General features: G+C 39.5%; 1 protein-coding gene across 4 annotated transcripts in view; it reads right to left on the bottom strand.

The window, feature by feature from the left end:
* Nucleotides 1–18,488, bottom strand: part of pex5lb (peroxisomal biogenesis factor 5-like b) — a 45,253-nt gene extending 26,765 nt beyond the window's left edge. The window contains exons 1-2 of one of the 4 annotated variants that reach the window (XM_058372769.1): nucleotides 17,606–18,488; nucleotides 2,644–2,736 (exon numbers count right to left, since the gene is read on the bottom strand). In XM_058372769.1, coding sequence (XP_058228752.1) covers nucleotides 2,644–2,736; nucleotides 17,606–17,626 — 114 coding nt within the window. In that variant the 5' untranslated portion in view covers nucleotides 17,627–18,488. Of the gene's footprint in view, nucleotides 1–2,643; nucleotides 2,737–6,200; nucleotides 6,721–17,605 lie in introns of those variants that run through there. The other 3 variants (XM_058372767.1, XM_058372768.1, XM_058372771.1) reach the window with 3 other exon arrangements.
* Between the last annotated feature and the right edge of the window lie 5,154 nt (nucleotides 18,489–23,642).

Below are 23,642 nucleotides of genomic sequence, written 5' to 3'. Positions count from 1 at the left end.
CCTAAGAGCTGCTTGTTACCTCACACTGACACTGGAGACTCCTTACAAACATTTTAAACAAGCGTCTGCTTAAGGAAAACTTCCGTGTTTCACCTACACATCTGTATTTTTTTAAAACAATCCATTCAATCTATAAACTGTCCATAATACTGGCCCCTGTGAATGAGTGCGTTTTTATCTAATCAGGAATGCCATTTCTTCATTTTTTTCCATTTATTGTTACGTTTAATAATGGAACATCCTCGTTATTTCCTGCTCACCAGCTTCGGCATCCATCAGGAGGACGTTTCGAAACGATACGTAAGTGTGTCATGTATTAATCATAGAGAAGTGTAGCGTATAGAAACACGTCTATTTAATAATTTAACCCGCTAAAAATAGCAAGGCTTTCCAGCAAACAGAAAAAAATAAAAGAATATGTAAAAGAATTCATATATTGCTTCGTAATAACGCGCATGTTGCTTTAAATCAGGAGCTGCTTCAGCTCTATAAGCTGTATCGATCCACTCCATCCTTCATCCTCAGCCTTTGGAGATCTGCCAGCAAAAATTTATGTGCACTATCCAGAGCGATAAAAACGGCAGGATAAAGACGGCCTTCACACGGGCTGCCGCCGTCACCTCACTCTATAACTCACATAAATAGATAATTAACTCACACGTACTGACAGGACCCTCCTTCACGGCAGACCTCAAGTGATGTTTAACTCTGGCATCACACTCGGGAAGGAGGCGTGGTCTAAAGCGGTTTGGATGAGAATATTTTAGCTATTTTTATCATTGGTGATAATGAGCAATCTGCTGAACCGGTAGTCCCCTAAGCTTCCAGGAAGTGCTTGCTACATGAGCCTTGTACCGGGCTATAACTCTGTAAATCTGCAGCTCTCAGTACTGGCATGTGTTGACTGCTGAAATACTAAAAAGCCAAAGTGGGCGTGGCCTAAACCAAAAGGGTTTTCTTTTCCTTCTTGAACTTTTGAAATATATTTGTTATATATTTGCACAATTATATAACAAAAATACAAATTAACATCTCAATATATCTAAAAATATATATCACATGACTTTCTAAAAAAAACAGATAGAATTCAAAATAAATACAGAAATAAATAAAGGAATAAGTACATAAATAATCCAAAAGAAATATATAATAAAAAGTAAAAATAAATGTAATAAATAAACAAATAAATAAATAACTGGCTTTATTTAATTTAAATAAAAAAAATATTAGATATTTATTTGTCTATTTAGAATTAAATGGCATTTTAACTAATTATAACAAATAATTCAAGTGTACATAAACAGAAAAAAACATTTTTGTGTTTTTTTTTGTTTATAGATTTCTTTCTTAAATATGGAATTAGATAGACAGACAGACAGACAGACAGACAGACAGACAGACAGACAGACAGACAGACAGATAGATAGACAGATAGATAGATAGATAGATAGATAGATAGATAGATAGATAGATAGATAGATAGATAGATAGATAGATAAATCCCACTCTTTTCCCCCAGGTCTGTAGTGACTTTCTCAGAGTTTCTAATCTATCCAAAAACTCTATACTTTCTTTCCGTGTCTGTTAGCCGTGTTGTCCGTCGTTTCGTGGTGTGACCCGTTACGAGCTCACATCATTCAATGACACACAAGCTCATAATTCATGTCATCATTTAAACTGACCCTTTGACCCAAAGCAGATGGGACAGAATCCCCGTCCCATCCATACAGGCTCGGCTGACACTTTTACTTTCCCACAAAGTCACTTAAGCTGAAGGTGAAGAGTTCACACTGCAACGCTGAAAGGATGAACTACTACGATAAATCAAAATATTCACTGTGAGAAGAAGAGGATGTGTCGTTTATTTTTTAATCCCACACTTGCACACTTCATGGACTTTCCAAAACGGTGGATTTTTGGAGGCGGAGCTTCATAGATGCGAGGGAGGTTTTTAATAGAGCCCAAATTCTACATGCTTCACTGTTAAAGAGCCGCTTACGGCAGACACGTCTATCCAGTTCACTGCTAATACATGGGAAATACAGTGGAACCTCAGCATATAAATGCCCTCCCTTACGAATTTTAACGTTTTGGAAGAAATTTGCATCGGAATACGAAGGATTTTCAGTATCCGAACAAACCGAACCTAACACCAGCTATGTGTCGCGTACGTCCGGGAGCCGTTCAAAAATTGTTAGTGTCAATGAAAAGCCAAGCGAAGTTAAATAAATTTTTTTGCTGACAGATTGGTGGCGTGGGCGGTCTGTTCTATTTTTAGCCCAAGCTTGGTGGCACGACTTCCTGTGAGGAGTCTTGACATGGAATGCTTGGCTTGGGTCAGTTCTTTGTAAGCAGCCATACAGTTTACATACGCTTCATATTGGGAATATTGGTGATATTTTTGGGCAGCTGGAAAGGATTATCTGCATTTACATTATTTCTTATGGGAAAAATTTGTTTCTCAAAATACACTTTCACCTAAAGGACTCCAGAACCAATTAAATTCCTATGCCATGGTTCAACTCATGGTTCTAATCATTCAACAAATGCTACAGAAAGCCACAGTGCTAACCAAGTGAAATGAGCTAGCAAAGGCTTTTTTGCACTGTATGTCCTGTTGGTGGGTGTGTGTGTTCAGCCCACCTTGGTTGTGACGGTGAGGAGGGGGTTTCCATCTGAGGAGGCCTTACGTGGGAACTCCTTCAGCATCATGCCAACCACCCTCGAGTCTTTCCCCTACAACAGTGAGATCAACAGTGAACCGGGTCAGTGTGCCGCCAAGTTAGCATGGGCTCCATCAGGCATGTGACGAGACCATCATCGATTATACAACTTGTCACGATATTCAGCATGCAGGATCTTATTAGCGGTGTGAAGCTAAGAGTAAAGACTGAAAGGAGACGCTAGATTTAAAGCTAGCATCACAAAGTCTTGTTGCTGCAGCTATCGCTAAATTAGGCTAATGCGAAGACAGATGTGTATGACATGCTAGCTAGTATTAGTACTAGAGAGATGTTGATTTGGAAGAGCTAATCTCAGTTTTAGGACAAATAAATAAATGAATATATTCTAATTCATGCCAGCAAGCAACTGTAAATAAGAGTTATGACCTGAGTGTTTGTGTTTCGGTGTTTAGTTTTTGGTAATGCTTTTAACTCCATGATTCACAGAGTGAGCTCTGGAGCCCCCTAGTGGTCCAACATATATAAATATGTCTATCATTACGCTTTTGGTTGCTTCTTAGGTATCAAAGTTGTATACAAGGAGTCTAAAACTCAGTAAAAGTATAAATTATGTTAACTTGAATCCAAGAAGCAATGTTTATACGGTTTTTCAAATGTACATACATGTGAATTAGTTTTAAAAAATATAATATAAAAATAAATCATCAGTCCATGTAAGATTTGGAGATCGCATAAAATAGCGAAATGCTTCAAATATGATGAGACAGAGACAAACGAACGTCTCATCTGTTCAGAGTCTGTGCCACTAGTCCAAAGTTCTAATGGTCACTTCAGGGTTACGTGATTTCGCAATAGAAAAAATCAAGCAAAGTCCCTGATATTTGTCACGTGACAACCGAAGTCCTCTTACGTTCACGTGTGAACGCTCATACAAAGTCATGACATAGGGTATGTTTCATACCGCTAGGAGTTTAAAAGCAGATTCCTGTGATTGTGATTTGGCTAATTCAAGCCAAATCACAAGCCATAACAAGTTTTCTGTTTAAAAAAAAGCACAAAAAGTTTAGCATTGTGATCAAAATATATGGTGGAAAAATCTAGAAAGTTTATCTGCAATTATAAAAAAATATATATAATTTTTTTAATGAATATAATAAGAATTAATGAATTAATAATAATGATAATAATAATAATAATAATAATAATAATAATAATAAAGAAAGAAAATAATTACAAAATAAAACATAATTCTACAACAATCCAAAAAAAACTATAATTTTGTAATGAATATAATGAATAATAATAATAATAATAATAATAATAAAAAATAAATAAATAAATAAATGAAAACTCTGCAAAATCCTAAACAGGCAAAATAAAACTGACTAAAATAAACTAATATGGTGTGTATTTCTTAACCTTTTGACTGATTAAAATATCAACACAGGTCTGTAAAAAGAAAAAAAGAAAAAGAACATTTTAAAGTGACAGAAAACGTTTTTCCTCAGTGTTTTTTTACTACACATCAATCAAAAATTTCACAAGACAGAAATTTCGTACATCACTGCCTCCTCCAGCCTCGCTAACCGCTACACCATGTCCAAACATGACGCACTTCTAGCTAAAGCCGGCGGCGTATGGAAACCGTTGCACCGCAGAAACATCAATTACAGCATTAAGCGATTTCAGCCTGGCTCTGTTCCATTCAGGGTCACGTCGAACAGACACTGTCCATCACCACTGTGCCTCTAACGGGGCTTTTAACAGTCCCTGATCCCCTCAGACACGGCTAAGCACTTCAGCAGGGACTAGCGGAACATCGGCCAGAAGCGATTTAGCGGCCTTTTTTAATATTTTTGTGCCTCACAGACTTCACTCCCATGCTTTAATCTCCTTTTGGCTTTGGGGAAATTGTTTTATTTTTATTTTATGAACGGTGCAGCGAGCAGCTTAAATGAATACAAGGAGCAAGAGTAGCACCCGTGTTTTGAGGGAACTTTCTCGGAGATTAAAAAAAGGAATAAAAATAAAATATATTTTTTAAATGTTTTATAATAAATGACCACAATACACTCAGGAATAACTGACTTGTTTTTTTCTTTTCAGACGGGGCGCTGGTCACCTAGCAAGAACCTAAGGAAGTTTTTAGCTTGATGTTTATCAAGATAAAAAAAACTTAAAATAAAATCGTACACAATTAACACACCTTCAAATGTCATCATTAAGAATTTAACAGCTTCCATTAAACTGTCACCTTCCGTATGGTACCTTATTACAGTTTTTCTGCTAATTTTGTCCTCTGACCCCTAAATGTTTTTCCTTTAAACTCAGGTTTTTTTTCCGCTCCCGTGTCCGTCTGCCTCTCGGCCTCGTGACAAACCGACTCGGCTGACTTTCTTTTGCCCTGTGGTCCCATTTATATCGCAGACACATCCATATTTAACGAAGTCTCTCTTGGCAGCGGCACGTTGCACCATGTGATCTTTATATTCTCACCCTGGCTTCACTTCACCTGGATACCTGCTTACAAACCTGCTGCTGCAATCATAAAGTCTCAAATATTTCTGTTCATATCAAACATCCTTTTAACTCAGAAGCCAGAATATGAATTTCCTCCTGGGTTTTTTTTTGTGCATGTGTTCAGCATTGACGGTCTATGTCATGTCTAACTCAACAGAGGTGCTTAATATGAAACTCATATAAAAGCAGACACTCAGGACTTTTTATATTTAATATGTAGTGTTTCATAAGTATTTCTGGGTTTTTTTGGGCCGAATAGGGGCGATATATTCATAGAAAAGATCCAAAAAAACAAAGTAAGAATTGAAATTTTGCAAGAAACTTGCATCGGCATACGAAGCATTTTCAGCATCCGAATGAGGTTGCGTGTACGTCTGGGAGCCGTTCAAAACTTGTTAGCGTCATTGAAAAGCCAAACGAAGCCAGTTTACAAATTTTATGCAATTTTTTTTTCAGTCAGTGAAAGCTGTTTGGAAAGAGTCAACCCACGATACCAACGGTGCCTTCGCATGCATTCAAAAGCTAGGTGATTTTTCCGGGAGTTTTTTTTTGTTGACAGATTGGTGGTGTGGGCGGTCTGTTCTATTTTTAGCCCAAGCTTGGTGGCACGACTTCCTGTGAGGAGCCTTGACATGGACTGCTTGGCTTGGGTCAGTTCTTTGTAAGCAGCCATACAGTTTACATACGCTTCGTATTGGGAATATTGGTGATATTTTTGGGCGGCTAGAGCGGATTATATGCATTTACATTATTTCTTATGAGAAAATTCATTTCGCAATACACATTTTCACCTAAGAACTCTGTATAAGGTTATCCAACATTGGGAAAAATACACTTCTAAAACACACTGAAAGCCAACAGACTCATTTTAGATCAGACTCACAGCCTGAACATCATTCATTTCTTGATACTGAGTGAAAAAGTTGATTTCAAACTCCAGTGTTACAGGTAAAAAGGGTTAAATTACTGTATTGAGTTTTTCCTCATACATCTCACCTTGTTATCATTTATCGTTCCTGACCACGATCCCTTCGTTTTTTCTGTCAGTGTCACTGAGAGATCAGACTGTCTGGACGCTTCAAACATGAACCAGACATCAAAGCCGAAGCCGCCAGGTCACGTGGAAATGCCCCGAACTTCAAATAAAAGACCAGGAAATGAAGAATATTCCTGTTATTCATGTGCGGTTTGTTTGAATCCTGTTCCTGGTCTTCCGTTTCACTGCGTGCCCTGCAAACAAACTCAGCCGTTTCCAAATCGTCCGGATTCCTCCACGGAGCAGCCTTCACGTCTGACCTTTACTTCACACCCAGAAAGCTTTGCTCCGAAGTGTTTCAGCATCTTTGCGGCCTCATCATGGGAACTAAAAATAAAGCTGACGGATGCAGCGAAGACTCCAGACAGTATTCCAGAGCACCAGCTGAGAAATGTAACAAGGCTCTGGACACGCTGGGGAAGATCCAGCAGGAATAAATGTGCAGATCTGAAGCTAAAGCTGAAGTAGGTTAAGCCTGTAGAAAATAATCCGTCGAGATTAGATTTGTTTTTAGTTTAGGGTTGAGTTTGACGATACGGATAATGTTGGAGGGATAAGTTTTTACAGGTCAAGTCGAGATTTATGAGTCGAATCCAATCTTTCATTTGTGTATACAGTATTAGGATGATGTAAGGATTAAATTTAACTGATAGATAATCTGAACAGTAGCCAGAACTTTTGATTCAGTAAATACTCACATATTTAGAGCACTTTATTACAACAGGCTCGGTTTGGAACATATTCTCTGAAGCATTTTGCTTGACCAACAAACCAACCTACATAGCCGTTCATGACCGGATTGCTAGCGTGTTTGATTAACTCATGAAACATGGGTTAATGTGTCTGAGAACTCTTTACTGACACAGAATTCACTGGGTAACAAAAAATGTCTCTTCATTTTATGACTGCTCTTCTTATGAAACTGGTGAAATGAAACTAAGGTGTTGTGATGAAACCTCAATTCCTGCAAAAAACGATCAATTAGGTGTAAGGACACCTCCAAGGCAGAAGGAATAGAATCCATGTGCAGTTTAATAATCCATGCAGCAAACAAATCCAAAAGCATAGTCCAAAAACAGGCAGGATGTAATCAATAGCCAGGTTAGCAAATAATCGGCAAACAAATCCAAAGCGCTGGGCAAAATTTAGAAAAATGAGGGAACAAGGCTAGGTCACAACAATGGCGAATGAAACGGCTTGCCAAGTCACAAACGGAACCATACTTCGCACCGAATGTTTTTCGGAACAAAGTGCAGATCTACGGGTCTAAAAAATGGCCTTGGAGTCAGCAAACTACTTATTAAAGACAGACCCAGCTTAATTTAAAAGAAAATTAAACCTTATTTAAATAAAATGGCACAGCAGTTTGGCCAGCAGGAGCTAGTATGATCATGCTAACTCACACAACACAATTCAATTCAATGTATTTGTATAGCACTTTTCACAATGGACATTGTCTCAAAGCAGCTTTACAGAAGTATAGAAACATAGAAAAGAAAAAAGAAATTATAAAATTTAAAGTTAAGTTACTACTTTATCCCTATTTTCTCCCTATTTTATAACAAACAGTGTATGATCTGCTTTACCAAGACAAACACAACCCACACAATTTATTTCCCACACGCTCGCGAAACCCGCCGGTCCCTCATGTGGCTATACGACGCCGTGGTGTTTATTTGTGTGAAAGCAGGTCGTTGCTCCCGCTGAGAGGAAGTGCTAGCGCAAGCAGCATGTGGACCGCTAGCATCAGCAATGAATCCTCATCACCTGAAGCTCAACACCTGCACTTACTCAGCTCTGAGGGGACTGTGGACGCCTGGAGCACTCAGCGGCAGGAGAATAATAAGAGTACAGTCACAATATTGCCTGGTTTCACCATCAACTAAACTGAAACGTTAGATGCTAATGTTTTCCCCTCATGGCACTTTAGTTTTTCTAATTATCTCAGTCTTAAATTTATAAATCCAGCTGGCAGAAATTTTCTTCCTCATAAAGACGTATTCAGGCTGACTCCACAATGTGGCTAAACGTCACAAATACCGAAAGGATGTTTTGTTGCTCTGTGAAGGAGTATGTACATGGTCAGGATTTAACTGTATATACCACAACTCTGGCTTTGAAAATCAACTTATGCGACATTTTTTCACTCAGTATAAAGAAATGAGTCTGATATAAAAATGAGTCTGTTGGCTTTCAGTGTGTTTTAGACGTGTGTTTTTCCCTCTGTTGCATAACCTTACACAGATCTGTTCTGGTTGAAGATCAAATTTGAGCTGCTTTTTAGATGAAGAAGCACTCAGAGCATCTCAGAAAGCAGGAATGGGTTTGATATCAACATTTACAGTGAAATCGGCATATGAGCGTTCTGGATTGCGAAGTTTTGTATTGCGAAACGAATTTTCCCATAAGAAATAATGTAAATGCAGATAATCCGTTCCAGCCACCCAAAAATATGACCAATATTCCCAATACGAAGCGTATTTAATGTGTATGGCTGCTTAAAAAGTACTGTCCCCAGCCAAGCATTCCATGTCAAGGCTCCTCACAGGAAGTCGTTCCACCAAGCTTGGGCTAAAAATAGAACAGACCACCAACGCCACCAATCTGTCAACAAAAAAACACCCGGAAAAATCACCTAGCTTTTGAAAGCATGCCGAAGGTAATATTGGTATCGTGGGTTGACTCTTTCCAAACAGCTTTCACTGACTGAAAATAAATTTTCAGTTGGCTTCGCTTGGCTTTCCACTGATGCTAACAAGTTTTGAACAGCTCCCGGACGTACACACATCTTAGCCGGCGTTCGGTTTGGTTTGGTTTGGATCGTTCGTATGCCGAAAATGCTTCGTATGCCAATGCAAATTTCTTGCAAAAGTTCAATTCTTAAGGCGAAAATTCTTGAGGGAGGACATTCATATTCCAAGGTTCCACTGTATTTTGAAACTAGAAACATTTGTGTGGGGAAAAAAGAAACGTTTTTGTTTATTGGATCTTTTCTATGAACATATCGCCCCTAGTATGCTAGAAATAAACAGAAATCCTTACGAAACACTACAAATTAATTAAAATAATTAACATATTAATTAATTAAAGTAAACGAGTGTTTACTTTCATATGACTGTAGAAAGTGACATGGCAAAGAAATTTAATGCTGAACATGAACAGAATTAATTTAAGTTCTTTCAGTATTCTGTTCCCCACGAGCAAGAACCGTAGCAGCCACAGGAGACGAGCCGGCCATGATGTTAGCGATGTGGTGCTCGCTGGTGTTCACACGAGTCCAGAAGCTGCATTAATCTTGTGCCCTTAAGGTCATCGTTGCCTCCTCTGAGTCACATTTGTGGCTAATTAGCATGACTGGTGCGTTCAAGAATGGCAATTTATTCACACTGTATCGCATCATGTTTTGTTCCTCAGGGACTTTTTTTCGGTAAGAGTTTTAGAGGTTTTAGGAATGCCTAAAAAAAGACAGTATGATGGAAAGGCAATAGAAACTACTGTGATAATCTGCATCTGTGCTGTCCACTGATAATCCTCGCTGTTCGACGCTCAGATCACAGGCTCTATATCCCAGCCAGACATCTGCTCTGACTGTCAGCGCTACCTGATCTGGTTTGGGAGGAAATGCGGCATGACATCTGCAACCGCATCCATAAATCTGGTTGATTTCACAGATTAGCTGTTAACCTGAACACTGGCCTGCCGTAGCCTTCGTTCAAGCCTTTCTTTGTGCGCGTGCCTCCCTTCCGCATGACTGACACCGAAAAAGACCTCGCGGTATTCCACGGATGAGAGCCGTCTTGCGATTCCTGTAAGGTCAAGATGATCCAAATTAATTTTCAGCAGTACTGTGGGCTCCTTCAGACACGGATCAATATTTTGTGCCACCTTGTTTTGTTCTATTTATAAAGCCCAAGCACAAGTATGACTTATAATATGATAAGTGTAACTTATTAAATTTGAGAAATTGTGTGTGTGTGTGTGTGTGTGTGTGTAAATCAGCCAAGTGGAGTCAGTATTGACTTTACATTACACTGGCCTCTCCACGCGCTCACGTGTGCTCTCAGCGGCTCAGGTGCTGCTGTCCAGCCAATCAATCCAAAAGCATTAGATTACAGCCAGAGCGGCAACCAAAGTGCTACTCATTTCCTCGTTTGTCTTCATATACCCTATTGATTTTGAGCTTTGTCTGATTTAGCAGTTGGGCATGTGTCAATATTACACTCAAAGATCACCATAAAATCCTCATCCTTTATCATGGTGCACGTTACTGACACAACATTGCATTAAAAATCAAATAATCATCGTTTGTTTGCCTGATTTCCCTGCCAGTGTCCTGGTAAACAATATACAGTGGAACCTCGGCATACGCATGCCCTCACTAACGAATTTTTGTCTTAAGAACTGAAATTTTGCCAGAAATTTGCATCGGCATACAAAGCATTTTCAGCATATAAACGAACCAATCCGAACGCCAGCTAAGTTAAGCGTACGTCCAGGAGCCATTCAAAACTTGTTGGCGTCAGTATAAAGCTAAGTTAAGCCAACCGAAGTGAGTTTACAAAAGACACTGTTTTGCCTTGTTTATGATTCAGAAATTCACAAAAACACACAAGTTTCACAATTTTACACGCGAGCACTGCAGCCCTTTCTACTGCCGAAGCAATTTTCCAGTTTTTATGGATTAAAAAAGACACGCTTCATTCGTTTATAGTTAGTTCTAGCTTTAAACAGTCGTTCCCCCGCAAACCTCCCGTTTTTTAAACATGGTAGAACTAAAAACAAAAAAAAAACTAAATAAAACTAGGGTTACTCTTTACTTAAAAAACCCAACAACAATATAAATACACAAAGTGATCAAGAGCCAAATATTAGGTGCACACATTAGGCAACAGACGAATCACAGGAAAGGGGCGGGGCCAAAACAAACATACATGGCAATGTAAACAAAAAGCACTTGGATGGAAAAGTGCATGAGATCAGAACTTATCACGCGGTGAGAGCGGGAATCAGAGCGTGTGGATGTTGTTGATGGGCATTATGGGAATGTCCTCTCTAAAAAAGGACACTTGGAATGGATTTCTTTCACCGATCATAAAACAGGATTGAGTCTTTGCCGGCAAACGCAAAGCAAACATTTGCTCATACTGCATTCAATACGCACAGGCCATTTAATGGTCAATACAGCAGGTTTTATGTTACGTAACAAATCGGCATACATAACCTGGACCGCTTAGCGCTCGGGGTCGACGTTAGGACTGTGTGATGTAAGTCGACAAAAAACCACAAATGAATGTACTACTACTAGGTAAATATTCCAAACAACATCTCTACAGAGCTCTACGTTTGCTGTGGCTCATGCACTTCCTGTATTATCTTTAAAGAAATTAGCTTGTCACAAGCTCATCCTGTCCATTTCCACTGAATCATTACCAAATCAGTCATCGCATCTTTCATTAGGGAGAAAATCACCGGCTGTCATCTCCCACCTCGTGTGCGGACGTCTACACGTCTAGGATAAAGAAGAAAGCAGGAAAAATCAAGCAGTAGCTCGGGCTGTGAAGCTGATAGACTAGCACAAAGATCAGACACAGCGTGACATTTTACTGTACACACAGCTGATATTTACAGGACACTCACGCCATATATATCTTTTATTGTATAAGCACATACAGTATGGTCTAATATTTATTTATATTGATACCTGAACCAAGAGGATTATTCTGTTGATCCGGATTAGATTAATGGAAGAGATAAGACTGAAGGAAATCTGGTGTTTATTTTTTTTTATTTCTTATATTTTCATAGTGACCTAGAAAGAGTCTTGGCTTCAATCTTTCAATGTTGTCTTTGTACTCTTCGTAATATTCTTTCATGTGTAGTTTTCTTTCCAGCTCTGATGAGCACGCTGTAAGTTAAACAAACGACGTCTTTCGCAGGAACCGACTGCCCTCATAAATGTCTTGGAAATGTCTCACTGCCCGGGTAGATATTTGCGTGCTGACACGGCTGTACAGAAACAATTACTGCGCTAGTGAGAGTCTCAGTCCAGTTCAATGGCCAGGCAGTGAGGCTGCACAATATGGACAGAATATCCTGATTAGAGTAGATACTATTTGCCCTGCAGGGTATTAACACAACCTGGAGAACCTGTTATCTGCTTCACTGGTTATGACCAGAATGAATAAATGTTATTTGGATCATAGTAATAGTTTGACTCATCAAAAGTCAGGCAGAAAGTGATGCTTGGTTATTTACATACAGCAGGCTAACCATTCAACAATGGATGTGCGTACAGTGGAACCTCGGAATAGGAATTTGATTTGTTCTGGAGGCGAGTTCTTAAGGCAAAAATGTGTATTGTGATATGAATTTTCCCATAAGAAATAATGTAAATGCAGATAATCCGTTCCAGCCGCCCAAAATATGACCAATATGAAGCGTATGTAAACTGTATGGCTGCTTACAAAGAACTGACCCAAGCCAAGCATTCCATGTCAAGGCTCCTCACAGGAAGTCGTGCCACCAAGCTTGGGCTAAAATTAGAACAGACTGCCCACACCGCCAATCTGCCAGCAAAAAAATGCCCGAAAAATCACCTAGCTTTTTAACGCATGCCAAAGGCAACGTTGGCTTTCGAAAAAAGTTTCGTTGACTAAAAAAAAACATAAAAAATTTGTAAACTCACTTCAGTTGGCTTCGCTTGGCTTTCCACTGACGCTAACAAGTTTTGAACGGCTTTGGCGTATGCACAACTTAGCTCGCATTCGGTTCGGTTCATATGCCGAAAATGCTTCGTATGCCAATGCAAATTTCTTCCACATTTCAATCCGTAAGCGAGGGCATTCCAATGCCGAGATTCCACTGTATTTTAGCTTCCCACAATCCTGTCACTCAGTTAGCGGTGGTTTTTCCTCATTTGGCTTTGCATACAATCAAAGATATCGATATAAACAACAAAACATACTTAACATACCTGACACGGTGGACAGCAGTATCAACAATCACAGTGGATCATCACTGATACTCCAGCAGAATCGATCAACATATAAAATTAGTTTTCTAAACTGTTCAGCTTTTCCAATTCTACAGGAAATTCAAGAATGAATCACTCTTTGGTCTAATGAGTAAAATTATTGTATGGCACGTACTAAAAATATAGAAATTTGACAGAAATAAAGTTTGGGCTTAAATTTCTGCACTTGTTTTTCACTTAATGGTCAAACTAGACGTCTAGTCTGTGCCACTAGTCATAAGTGTTAAAAGTCCATCCAGGATTTAAGCATCACATTTGTGAACATTTAGATGAACTTGAAATTTTTCAAAATGGACGCAGATTTTCCTCAGATTCAAGACCCTCACTCAAAGCCCTGTTCCTTTCACGTGTTTGGACCATGAATAGAGCTATCATAAAAAGTCATTACATTTGTGTCTTCACTTATTCAAGTAGTTGTTCTCAAAAAGCCTTAAGCAAGCAAGGAAAAAAGCAATTTTAAGCATTTTTGGTTGCAACAATCACAAAAAAAGATGTTCTTCTGAAGCATTAAAGTGAAAGAAAACATGACTGCTTTTAGTTATGAGTGTGTTTTATTCAAATCTGTGCATTAAAGGTGGCGCTTGTCATCAATAAGTGCTGTTAGCTGCTCATCCGGACATTATCTGGAATTTTATGTAGCTGGACCTTCATATATTTTGGTTGAGCAGCTGTGGATGTATCTACAGGAACGAGTGAACCATCTGTGTATTTGACGGGGGGGGGGGGGGGGGGGGTCCCAAAAGACTTGCAGGATGTATAATAAGTAGGTTCAGTGTCTCAACCTATATCCCTACATGATATTTCTTTTGTTTTGATAGATATTATGGTTAGAAACTGGAAACTGGTCAGAAAAACAAATCACACTAGTTTTTCTTTGTATATAAAAATTCTGCTTGGTTATTTCAGCAGCTAGTTATAATATATGATAGTATTAGTGTGGTATATGTAACACACTGTAAACTCAAATGATCCAGGGGTAAGAATGTGATTCAATGGATCTCGTGATTTCTCAAGATATAATTAGGAAAACAAAACAAAAAGAAAAAATAAGCTTTCTCTTACAGCTTTACTCTTAAGTCTCAGTAAAGACAGAGCAGGACACGGCACATCCCCCATCTCCCCACAGGCCCGAGCCTCATATATTACTGCGGATGTTTTGTTCAGTGTGTGTGAGTGTGTGTGTGAGGTGTGTGTGTGGTGTCCACTGTATTCTTGCTTTTCCTTTATTTTATTCAGGATCAAGACTATAGCCGTGTTGACACAACACATACACTATGTCAGAATTTACTTCCACCTTTAAACCGAGCGATTTGGGGAAAATACATCGGAAAGGTTTTTAAAGTGACCTCAAATTTTCATTATCATAATGTTACTATATTACAAAGCAACAAGCGTACAGTATCCTGAGCGTCTGTCCCTAATCCCGCCCTAATCCTATACTCCTACTGATAATCTTATAAACATTCATCGTGTATTTTTATCATTTTGTGTATAGATAGTAAAGTAAGAGAGTCTAATGGTAAAATACTTTAATTAATGTTACATATGTTTATATAAAAATAAGAATATTTAATGTGTTTTACACTCCAGAGCAACTTTTTAACCCTCAGTATTGATTTATTTCATATACATTTTGTAAATTTTGTCCACTTGAGTTGAGTTTGGTGCTTGGAGCCCTTAAATATAAAAGCCTGAATAATATTACTGCAACAAAATTAAAAAAAAATTAAATAAAATCACATCAATGCTTCATGGACTTCCTGAACCACTGGTGTAAAATCTGTGTAACTTTACAGAGTGTAGCTATGACACCGATCAGGCATAACATTATGACCAGTGAGCGGTGAATTGAATAAGACCGATGATCTCCTCATCATGGCACCTGTTAGTGGGTGGGATATATTAGGCAGCAAGTGAACATTTTGTCCTCAAAGCTGATGTTAGAAGCAGGAAAAATGGACAAGTGTAAGGATTTGAGCGAGTTTGACGAAGGGCCAAATTGTGATGGCGGATAGACAACTGGATCAGAGCATCTCCAGAACTGCAGCTCTTGTGGGGTGTTCCCCGGTCTGCAGTGGTCAGTATCTATCAAAAGCATCCTTTAAGTCCTGTTAGTCCTGTTAAGTAACTTACAGGACTGAAAGGATCTGCTGCTAACATCTTGGTGCCAGATCCCACAGCACGCGGATCTAGTGGAGTCCATGCCTCGACGGGTCAGGGCTGTTTTGGCAGCAAAAGTGGGACCAACACAAAAGTGGTCATAATCTTATGCCTGGTTGGCGTACATAGTAGATATGTGTAAATGTGTTACCTCTGCTATTTCATCTTATCTTTTAATCCAAGCTCCTGGATCAATTTCCCTCTAGATGTAATCTTCTCTTATTTTCTTTATTTTCTTTCTTTTCTTCACCTTCCTCACACTATATCTGAGGCCAAGAATGTCTAGCTTTCTATCATGAAAGAATTGCATTTCATTTGTCAAATGAATGCAGCCTGAGTGTAAGCTGAGCAAAAACCAGAGTCTCACACACTCACACACTCACAGTGTGAATCCAGGATGCAGAGAATAAAGTACCGCTCTCAGCTCGAAGCATCTGTCGAGGTCTTACAGCGTGGACGCTCTGGTTTAATAAGAGCCTTTTTAACAGCATTGTGTTTGCCTGGTGTGTCATGCATGAGAAAAAATAAAAAAACCCATCATAAATCCGTCTGGGCGTAAATCTTTGCTTGCACAGCAAAATTACCGGGAAATAAAGACAGCATCACTTTCCCCAACCCATCAGTCATGATCAATGCACTGTGTCCATGGAGAACAAGGCGGGGCCTTTTTCCTTTACACACGATCTGATTTACACAGTGCTGGAACGGGAAGGCGCATTAGCGTCAAGCGTCAAAGCCTCTGGAGCAAATCACACCTGATGGCAGTTACCGCGAAGTGCAAGCGCAGCATCATCAGTCATGTGAGCGCTAGCAGGCGATATCGGAGTTCATCAGACTCCATGAAGGTCACAGCGAGCTGATGTGGACCACATGCGTGTTGAGTGTGCATTCACCCGCTGTCTGTGTTTGTGACATACGGATGTATAGAGATCAACGTATGTTGCGTTTCTCAACTCATTTACATGACGCTTCATTGGCATACATATACCACAGATTTGTTTATATTTAGCCGTCATTTCTGAACTGATAACTTTTCCACAAGTTAATAATAAGGCACTGTTTACACTCTTTCCCATTAACACCAATGGTAGCTGATCGGCCAATCGGAATCCGGCACCTGATTCTTCAATTTTGCAATTTGCAGTGACTTTTAATGCATCCTAAGATGTTTTAAACAGGATAAATACATAACAAACGGTTGTCCTTATTTCAGGCAGACCTACTTATTAACAAGTTTTGTGAGAAATAAAGGAGTTTCTTTTCTGTAGATCTCTATGTTTAAACCATGTTTCCAACAAAATTGTCACCAAAGGACGCTGAGTAACTTTAACCCTGTCACGATGTCCACAGGATGAGACGGCGCCGTTTTCCTTCTGAGACTGTGATAATAAACCAGGTCTGCTGCCTAAAATAAACGCATCACCCTCATTTCCACAACCCCGTGTTTTAGGGTTCGGCCTTTAGAAAAAGGGACAGGAACGTTTGAAAAAGAACATCTTAACATTGGTAAGGTTTATTTAAGATATCAGGAGGAACACAATCTGGACAGATCACATGTTTGTTAGCTCTAGAGGTCCTCCAGAGGACCACAAACTGAGCTGATGTTTGAAAGTATCCAATAAACTTCAATAAATAAATAAAAGGGGTTCCTCAGATAAAGAGTTCCTCAAGGGTTCTTTTAAGCTACTACTACCACTACTAATCTATTAACTAGTGCTTGGAATCTTTACAGAAAGGGAAAACTTCATTTTCTGATCCTACACGAATTTAAAAAAAAATACATTGAGGATGTTAGGGAAAGCCTTTTTGAATGAAATTTCATAGCATTCATTTAACACACATAATATTCTGGGATCAGAAGGACCAACATCTGAGCAGATGTTCAGTAGATGCTTGTGGCATGATCCCCTCAGGCTCCTCAGGAAGCGCCTTAACATCTCCACAAGCAGACCAAATCCCACATCTGGATTATTTTAAAATATAGAAATCTTGATTTTAAAAAAATATCTACGTGTACTTCTTACACACGTGTTATACTAAATAATAAAAAAAATAATCTAGATTATGTTTACTGAAAAACAAACCTCAGAACACGAATTATTCAGTTCAACCTGGCGCACGTGCCCAATTTTCCTCGCAACACCTTCGGAAAAGGCACGAAGAACACCTTACCTGAGAGTGGCCCTGATACATCTTCACTTCCGCAGATGGACAAGAGCTGGAAAGTCCGCAGCTCTGACACTTTTATCGCCCAGTCTCAGTGTAGGGATGGAGGTGAAAAAGAAGAAGGAGAAGAAGAAGGGGAAAAAAGCTGATGGAGATGCGGCTCTTGAAGAGTCAGGTCCCGACTGCGCGTGCATGCACGGACGCCACGGAGGATGTCGGATCAGTGAAACTCACGACCCGCGTCTCGTTCTCATGCTTTAAAGAGCACAAGACGCGTTGACAGCGCTGCAGGACATGTCCCAACTCACACCGCCCTCCCACTTCGGACTCTTCCTCCTCCCTTTGCTCGGTATTTTCAATTGGTCCTCCTCAGGAACCGCCTCGTGCCTCACAAATGATGCCGGCGCACTTTCAAGCACGGGACTGCGCTGTTCCATAATTCACGAGGTGCTGTAGAATCACACTAACGCTCACGTACGGATGTGGTGGACTCATAATACACAACTCCTGCACAATAGGATGGCACGGGGAATATCTCGGGACCTTAATTGACAGTCTGACTGTCTCTACGTTGATTAAACACGCACTTTTTTTTAAACGATATAAACGTTTCCGATGTGGAAACTGTAAATATGGACCTACATTGGAATAAAAGAGAAATGGACTAACGACAGCTCAGTCATTCATCTTCAGTATCCTGGACAGGGTTGCCAGATCTGCGTTCCAAAACCCGCACAAACAGCACCACCCATATTCTAACTGTTTACATGCAGTTTTTTACTCAGCTGCTGCTGTTTTTGCACACACTTCTAACTGACCCCAACTACAGATGTGTGTATGTTTACAAGAAACCTCTTCGTCTGCACCTCTCTTATTTTTGCACATTGTATTGTATAACATATTCAGAATGTATAGTGGTCAGTGCTATTTTGTGTATCTGTATTGTAATGTTTGTTTTGTATTGTGGGTGTTTGCACAATCCTTTTTGTCTTGCACTGTTTGCACAAGGTTGCACACGATGTGGCTTGGACATATTACTTTAAGTCCTCAGCTCTGTGTTTTTTATGTAGCACCAGGGTCCTGGACGTGGTCCTCCGTCAGCTATATATGGTTGAAAAGACAATAAAAGCTTCTTGACTCAGATCTAAAAGGATTTTCAGCTTTAATTTTTCACATTTCACATGGGAAACAAGTTCCACCATAGTGCACACACACACATTCCTGATCGGAAGTCTCTGCCATTTTAATCATTCATTCCTTGGTTCAATATATCACAAAATAAACACCACAGATATATCATAGGCACACTGTCTGCACTCACACTTTACACCTTTGCAATGTTCTGTAAAACATATTGGAAACATATTTGCTTATACCAGCATTTGGTTTTGGCAAAGATGAAACTACTTGTCAAAGTCAATCACAAGCTGGAGATGAATATGGTTTCCCAGACTGTTTCTCCATTTCAAATGAAATAGGAATTCTGATTATTTCCTTTGAAAACATTATTCTGGCTGGCTATTTTTAAACTAGCACCAAAACCACCATCCAATAGCTTGATTTTTCCAAACACAACCTGAAACTAGACCAACATGGTGAAAAAATGCAACCCTGGCAACCCAAGTCATGCTGGATCTAGAGCCTGTCCTGGGAATACTGGGAATACACCCTGAATGGGACGCCAGTCCATTATAGGTGAAGCAAACACACACACACACACACACACACACACACAGAGACAGAGAGAGAGAGAGAGAGAGAGAGATTCAGCATAGCCAATCCAGCTACTTGCATGTTTCTAGGGGAATCCAAAAGAAAAATGGTGAAACAATATAGACATGAGGTCAGGATCAGAACAGGGACCGTGGAGTTGGGATAATTCTCATGAGGACAATAATAAATAAATAAATTTCACTGGAGTTTTCCCTTTATCTGAGTATTTCAATGGCTCCTGAAAAAATAGTGAATGTTTCATGATGAAGGACTGCAATAACACCATCATCTTCACAGCTGACTTCAGCACTTTCCAACAAAAGGACACAAAAATCTGCATTGTGGCAAAAATGAGGCAAAAATTTCAGCTTCTTTGGAAAAATAACTCACTAGAAAGTGACGTTTCCATCCAATTCATGCTAGAAAGACTCCAACAAACTTGCTGTGTCCAGTTTTTTTTTTTATTGTATGCCATGGTCACATTCATCATGGTCTTGTGATGGATGTTTTACGACGCATTCCTGTTCACAGGTCTCTCTATCGATTCTTTAAGGGATCAATCCCGAAAGCTAGCATTCCTTCAGAAATGCCACGAATGTCCTGTTTAACATCATACCCAAACAGCACATTCATTCTCTCCTATAACAGGTCTCAGGTTGAAGAGCTCAGGACTAATGGTGGCTTGGAGAGAAGACAGAGCGAAGCCCCCGTGTTCCAGGGCCTGTGGGAGGCTTTTATGATGATTGATGGTGTGTTTCTCGGTGTGGCACTCCAGGTTTAATCAGCGAGGCTTCCCATTCACCAGCTATTCATTTCCAGTCATCCATTCTGTTGGTTTTCAAATTAATGAGCTGAACTGTGCAAGCGTAATCTAATATCCCTCCCCTCTCCTCAAACCATAACTCAGAAATGAGGTCAAGTCTGTAAACTCTGCAGCTGTAAATCCTCACTTTCTTTTCCGTGACGGAGTTCTCTTTCATAATTATCTGCCAAAGAGAATTCACTGGGAACTCTGAGAACGTCACTTGGAAAAAAAATAAATAAATATGTGCATAAAAAGAAAAAGTTTTTAGCCTGGGATATGTTTACCTGATAGATTCAGGGTGAGACTTGCTTTTAAATTCTGTTCAAATCGAAATGAAGTTGAGTGAATGATCCAAAGTAACTTGACAAAAAGTTTTACCCCATTACAGACAACACAACCAGTAAAACATGATAAAAAGCAACATGGAAAAGAATGTCCGGAAAGAATTCTGGCCAAGCGATGTATACATCAGGGTGGATTTCTCAGAAAAGCTTAAAAACTAAAGCTAAAATCTTGTTGGTGCTTTATAGGTTGTTATTTATCTTTGTATAGAGGGTGTGTTTTAGCTGTAATCCCGCGCATAGGGACTCCGCCACTAGGGGGCCTCGTGATATGGCAGAAACCTGCTTCTGGTCTGGAGTATAAATGGAATGTTTTTTTTACCCCTCTGCCCCATACGCAACAAACTCTAATGCACACTGTATATTCGGATGCCTTTCTATCAGAACCAGCAGTAACTTCTTCAGCAATCTGAGCAACAGTAGCTCGTCTGTTGGATCGGATCACACGGGCCAGCCTTCACTCCCCACATGCATCAATGAGCCTCGGCCACCCATGACCCTGTCGCCGGTTCACCACTGTTCCTTCCTTGGACCACTTTTGATAGATACTGACCACTGCAGACCGGGAACGCCCCACAAGAGCTGCAGTTTTGGAGATGCTCTGATCCAGTGGTCTAGCCATCACAATCTGGCCCTTTTGGTCAAACTCGCTCAAATCCTTACGCTTGTCCATTTTTCCTGCTTCTAACATCAACTTTGAGGACAAAATGTTGACTTGCTGCCTAATATATCCCACCCACTAACAGGTGCCATGATGAGGAGATCAGTCTTATTCACTTCATCTGTCAGTGCTCAGGATGTTATGCCTGATTATGCCTCACAGAAAGTGCTGTTAAAGGAAAATAATCGACCACAGTGTGAGCCGAAGTGTTTTATCTGTTTAACGTTGTGAAAGTCCACAACAGAAGTTCCTGTTCACCTACAGTTGCTCCTTCAACACTTTTTTTCTTCCTCTTGAAGGTAAGAAGACAAAGAAAGCATTCTGGAGACAAATGTTAAATAAACAGCTCCTGATTGAAAAAAAAAAACAAAAAACGAAGTTGTTGCCATAGAAACAATAACGTAGTATAAACCTGTAATTTTGCGGAAATTAATCACCACAGCCTGACCAATCAGGATCGGACGTTTATAAGCGGGTTGGAGATGATGGAAGAGATTAAACTCATAGGTTGCTCCAGCAAGCCTCCATGTTAATTAAATTTAGTGTGACTGTGAAATTACTCAGTTATCGTAGCAGCTCCACAGCCCTTTGAAATAACCTGCCATGGTTTTATCTTTCATGTTGGTGCCACGAAGACAGAATTCGTAATGGGTTTGTTTGGAAGACAATGCGCCTAAAGTTCAAGATCAGAGTGAGTAATGTGGCTTTTCATACTGCCGCCTCAGACATTATAGAAGTTTAAACGACATGGCGTGAAGCTGGGGTTCAATTGGGTTCTTTTGCGAGTGGAGACCTCAAGAGTGATTGTGGATCTGTGGAAAGTGTGGAAACTTCATCACTAGTAGAGATAGAGAGATGGGAATGTTTTTATTTTGAAGAAGAAGAAGAAGTTGTCTCTTCCGGCATGTTCTTTCTCCTCTAATTAAACCTCTCCTTGTCATTTCTCTCTCTTATGTCATAACTTTTTTATTGTTGTGTATGTTCCAGGTTTAGAAGTGTACTTTATTTCCAGCGCTGGTGTTTTTTGTAAATAAAATCAATAAAAAGTTCACACTCCATCTGGGAGCACCGCTTTATCTTCAGCAGACAATCACCTCAAAAATATAAGCCGAAGGTTTTTGGCAACAAAAGGTAAATTCAGGTAATGTGGGAAGAATTTGGAGGAGCCTTATATACACCTCATATACATTCATATATAGGTGGGATATATTAGGCAGCAAGTGAACATTTTATCCTCAAAGTTGATGTTAGAAGCAGGAAAAATGGACAAGTGTAAGGATTTGAGCGAATTTGACGAAGGGACAAATTGTGATGGCTAGACCACTGGATCAGAGCATCTCTGAAAAAACTGCAGCTCTTGTGGGGTGTTCCCAGTCTGCAGTGGTCAGTATCTATCAAAAGTATCCAGTCCTGTATGTTGCAGGATCTGCTGCTCACATCCTAGTGCCAGATCCCACAGCACACCTTCAGGGATCTAGTGGAGTCCATGCCTCGACGGGTCAGGGCTGTTTTGGCAGCACAAAGGGGGACCAACACAATATTAGGCAGGTGTTCATAATGTTACGCCTGATCAGTGTATGATTAAACACAAATTTTTTTAGGTGTCCACAATTTGTACTTTTGATACTATAATTCAGACGTTTATTCATACCATGTTATCTGATTGCACCAAACTACAATTCTCTAATAGGTTTAATGCAAAAGATTTGGACTCATTCCTAGACTGATTGCAGTTATTATTATTATTATTATTATTATTATTATTATTATTATTATTATTATTTCTCGAACCAGCCTTCATCTGTTCAGATCTCGGAGGACGCTAAAGCAAGTGGAGGTTAATATAAAAAAACAGAAGCCGTACGTTTAGAGATAAGATTAAGAAAATGAATATGGCTGACTGGAAAGCAGGACAGATAATTATAGATGATTATGCTGTAGTAAATGGCAGAAGCGCAAGAGAACAGCACATGCACTGATTGTAATGAATGAGTGAAAACAGGAAGCGGGACAATTTACAAGACATCGAATTTAGAACATTATCTTTTGTGCTCTTGTTTAAATTGTCAGCTAAAAGGTCCATAGAAATAAACGTTTTTTTATGCAAGGCGGTCTCTAGCAAGTCGAATATCTCCCTTGTAACTGTACTACACATAAAATGTTGTCGCATCTACAAGAAACTATTTAGGGTAATTGTTGTTAGCATGCTGTAAATTCTTTTCTAATAACAGTATGTCCTAATGTGTTTTACTCCCCTTAAATCACAGCAGTTTTCCAAAGATGAATATTTTTGATAGATTAATGATAGACGCATCATGAGTGTTATCCATTTACTCTTTGTGAGACAAGTTACTCGTCTTAGATTTTATCTATGGCTAACAAGCAGCAATTAGCCAGCAGCGATTAGCCAGCAGCGATTAGCCAGCAGCGATTTCCATTTAGTTTTGCAAAATCTGGTTTATGAAACTAAGTTCTGTAATTCTTTTGTTGCCTGTTCTGGTTGTGGTCTCATAAAGCAATATC

Source organism: Hemibagrus wyckioides, linkage group LG20 (genome assembly GCF_019097595.1).
Source record: "Hemibagrus wyckioides isolate EC202008001 linkage group LG20, SWU_Hwy_1.0, whole genome shotgun sequence".
In the NCBI taxonomy this organism is placed as follows: Eukaryota; Metazoa; Chordata; class Actinopteri; order Siluriformes; family Bagridae; genus Hemibagrus; species Hemibagrus wyckioides.
The sequence above is the reverse complement of the archived record's forward strand: the minus strand, read 5'-3'. Positions and strand labels throughout refer to the sequence as shown.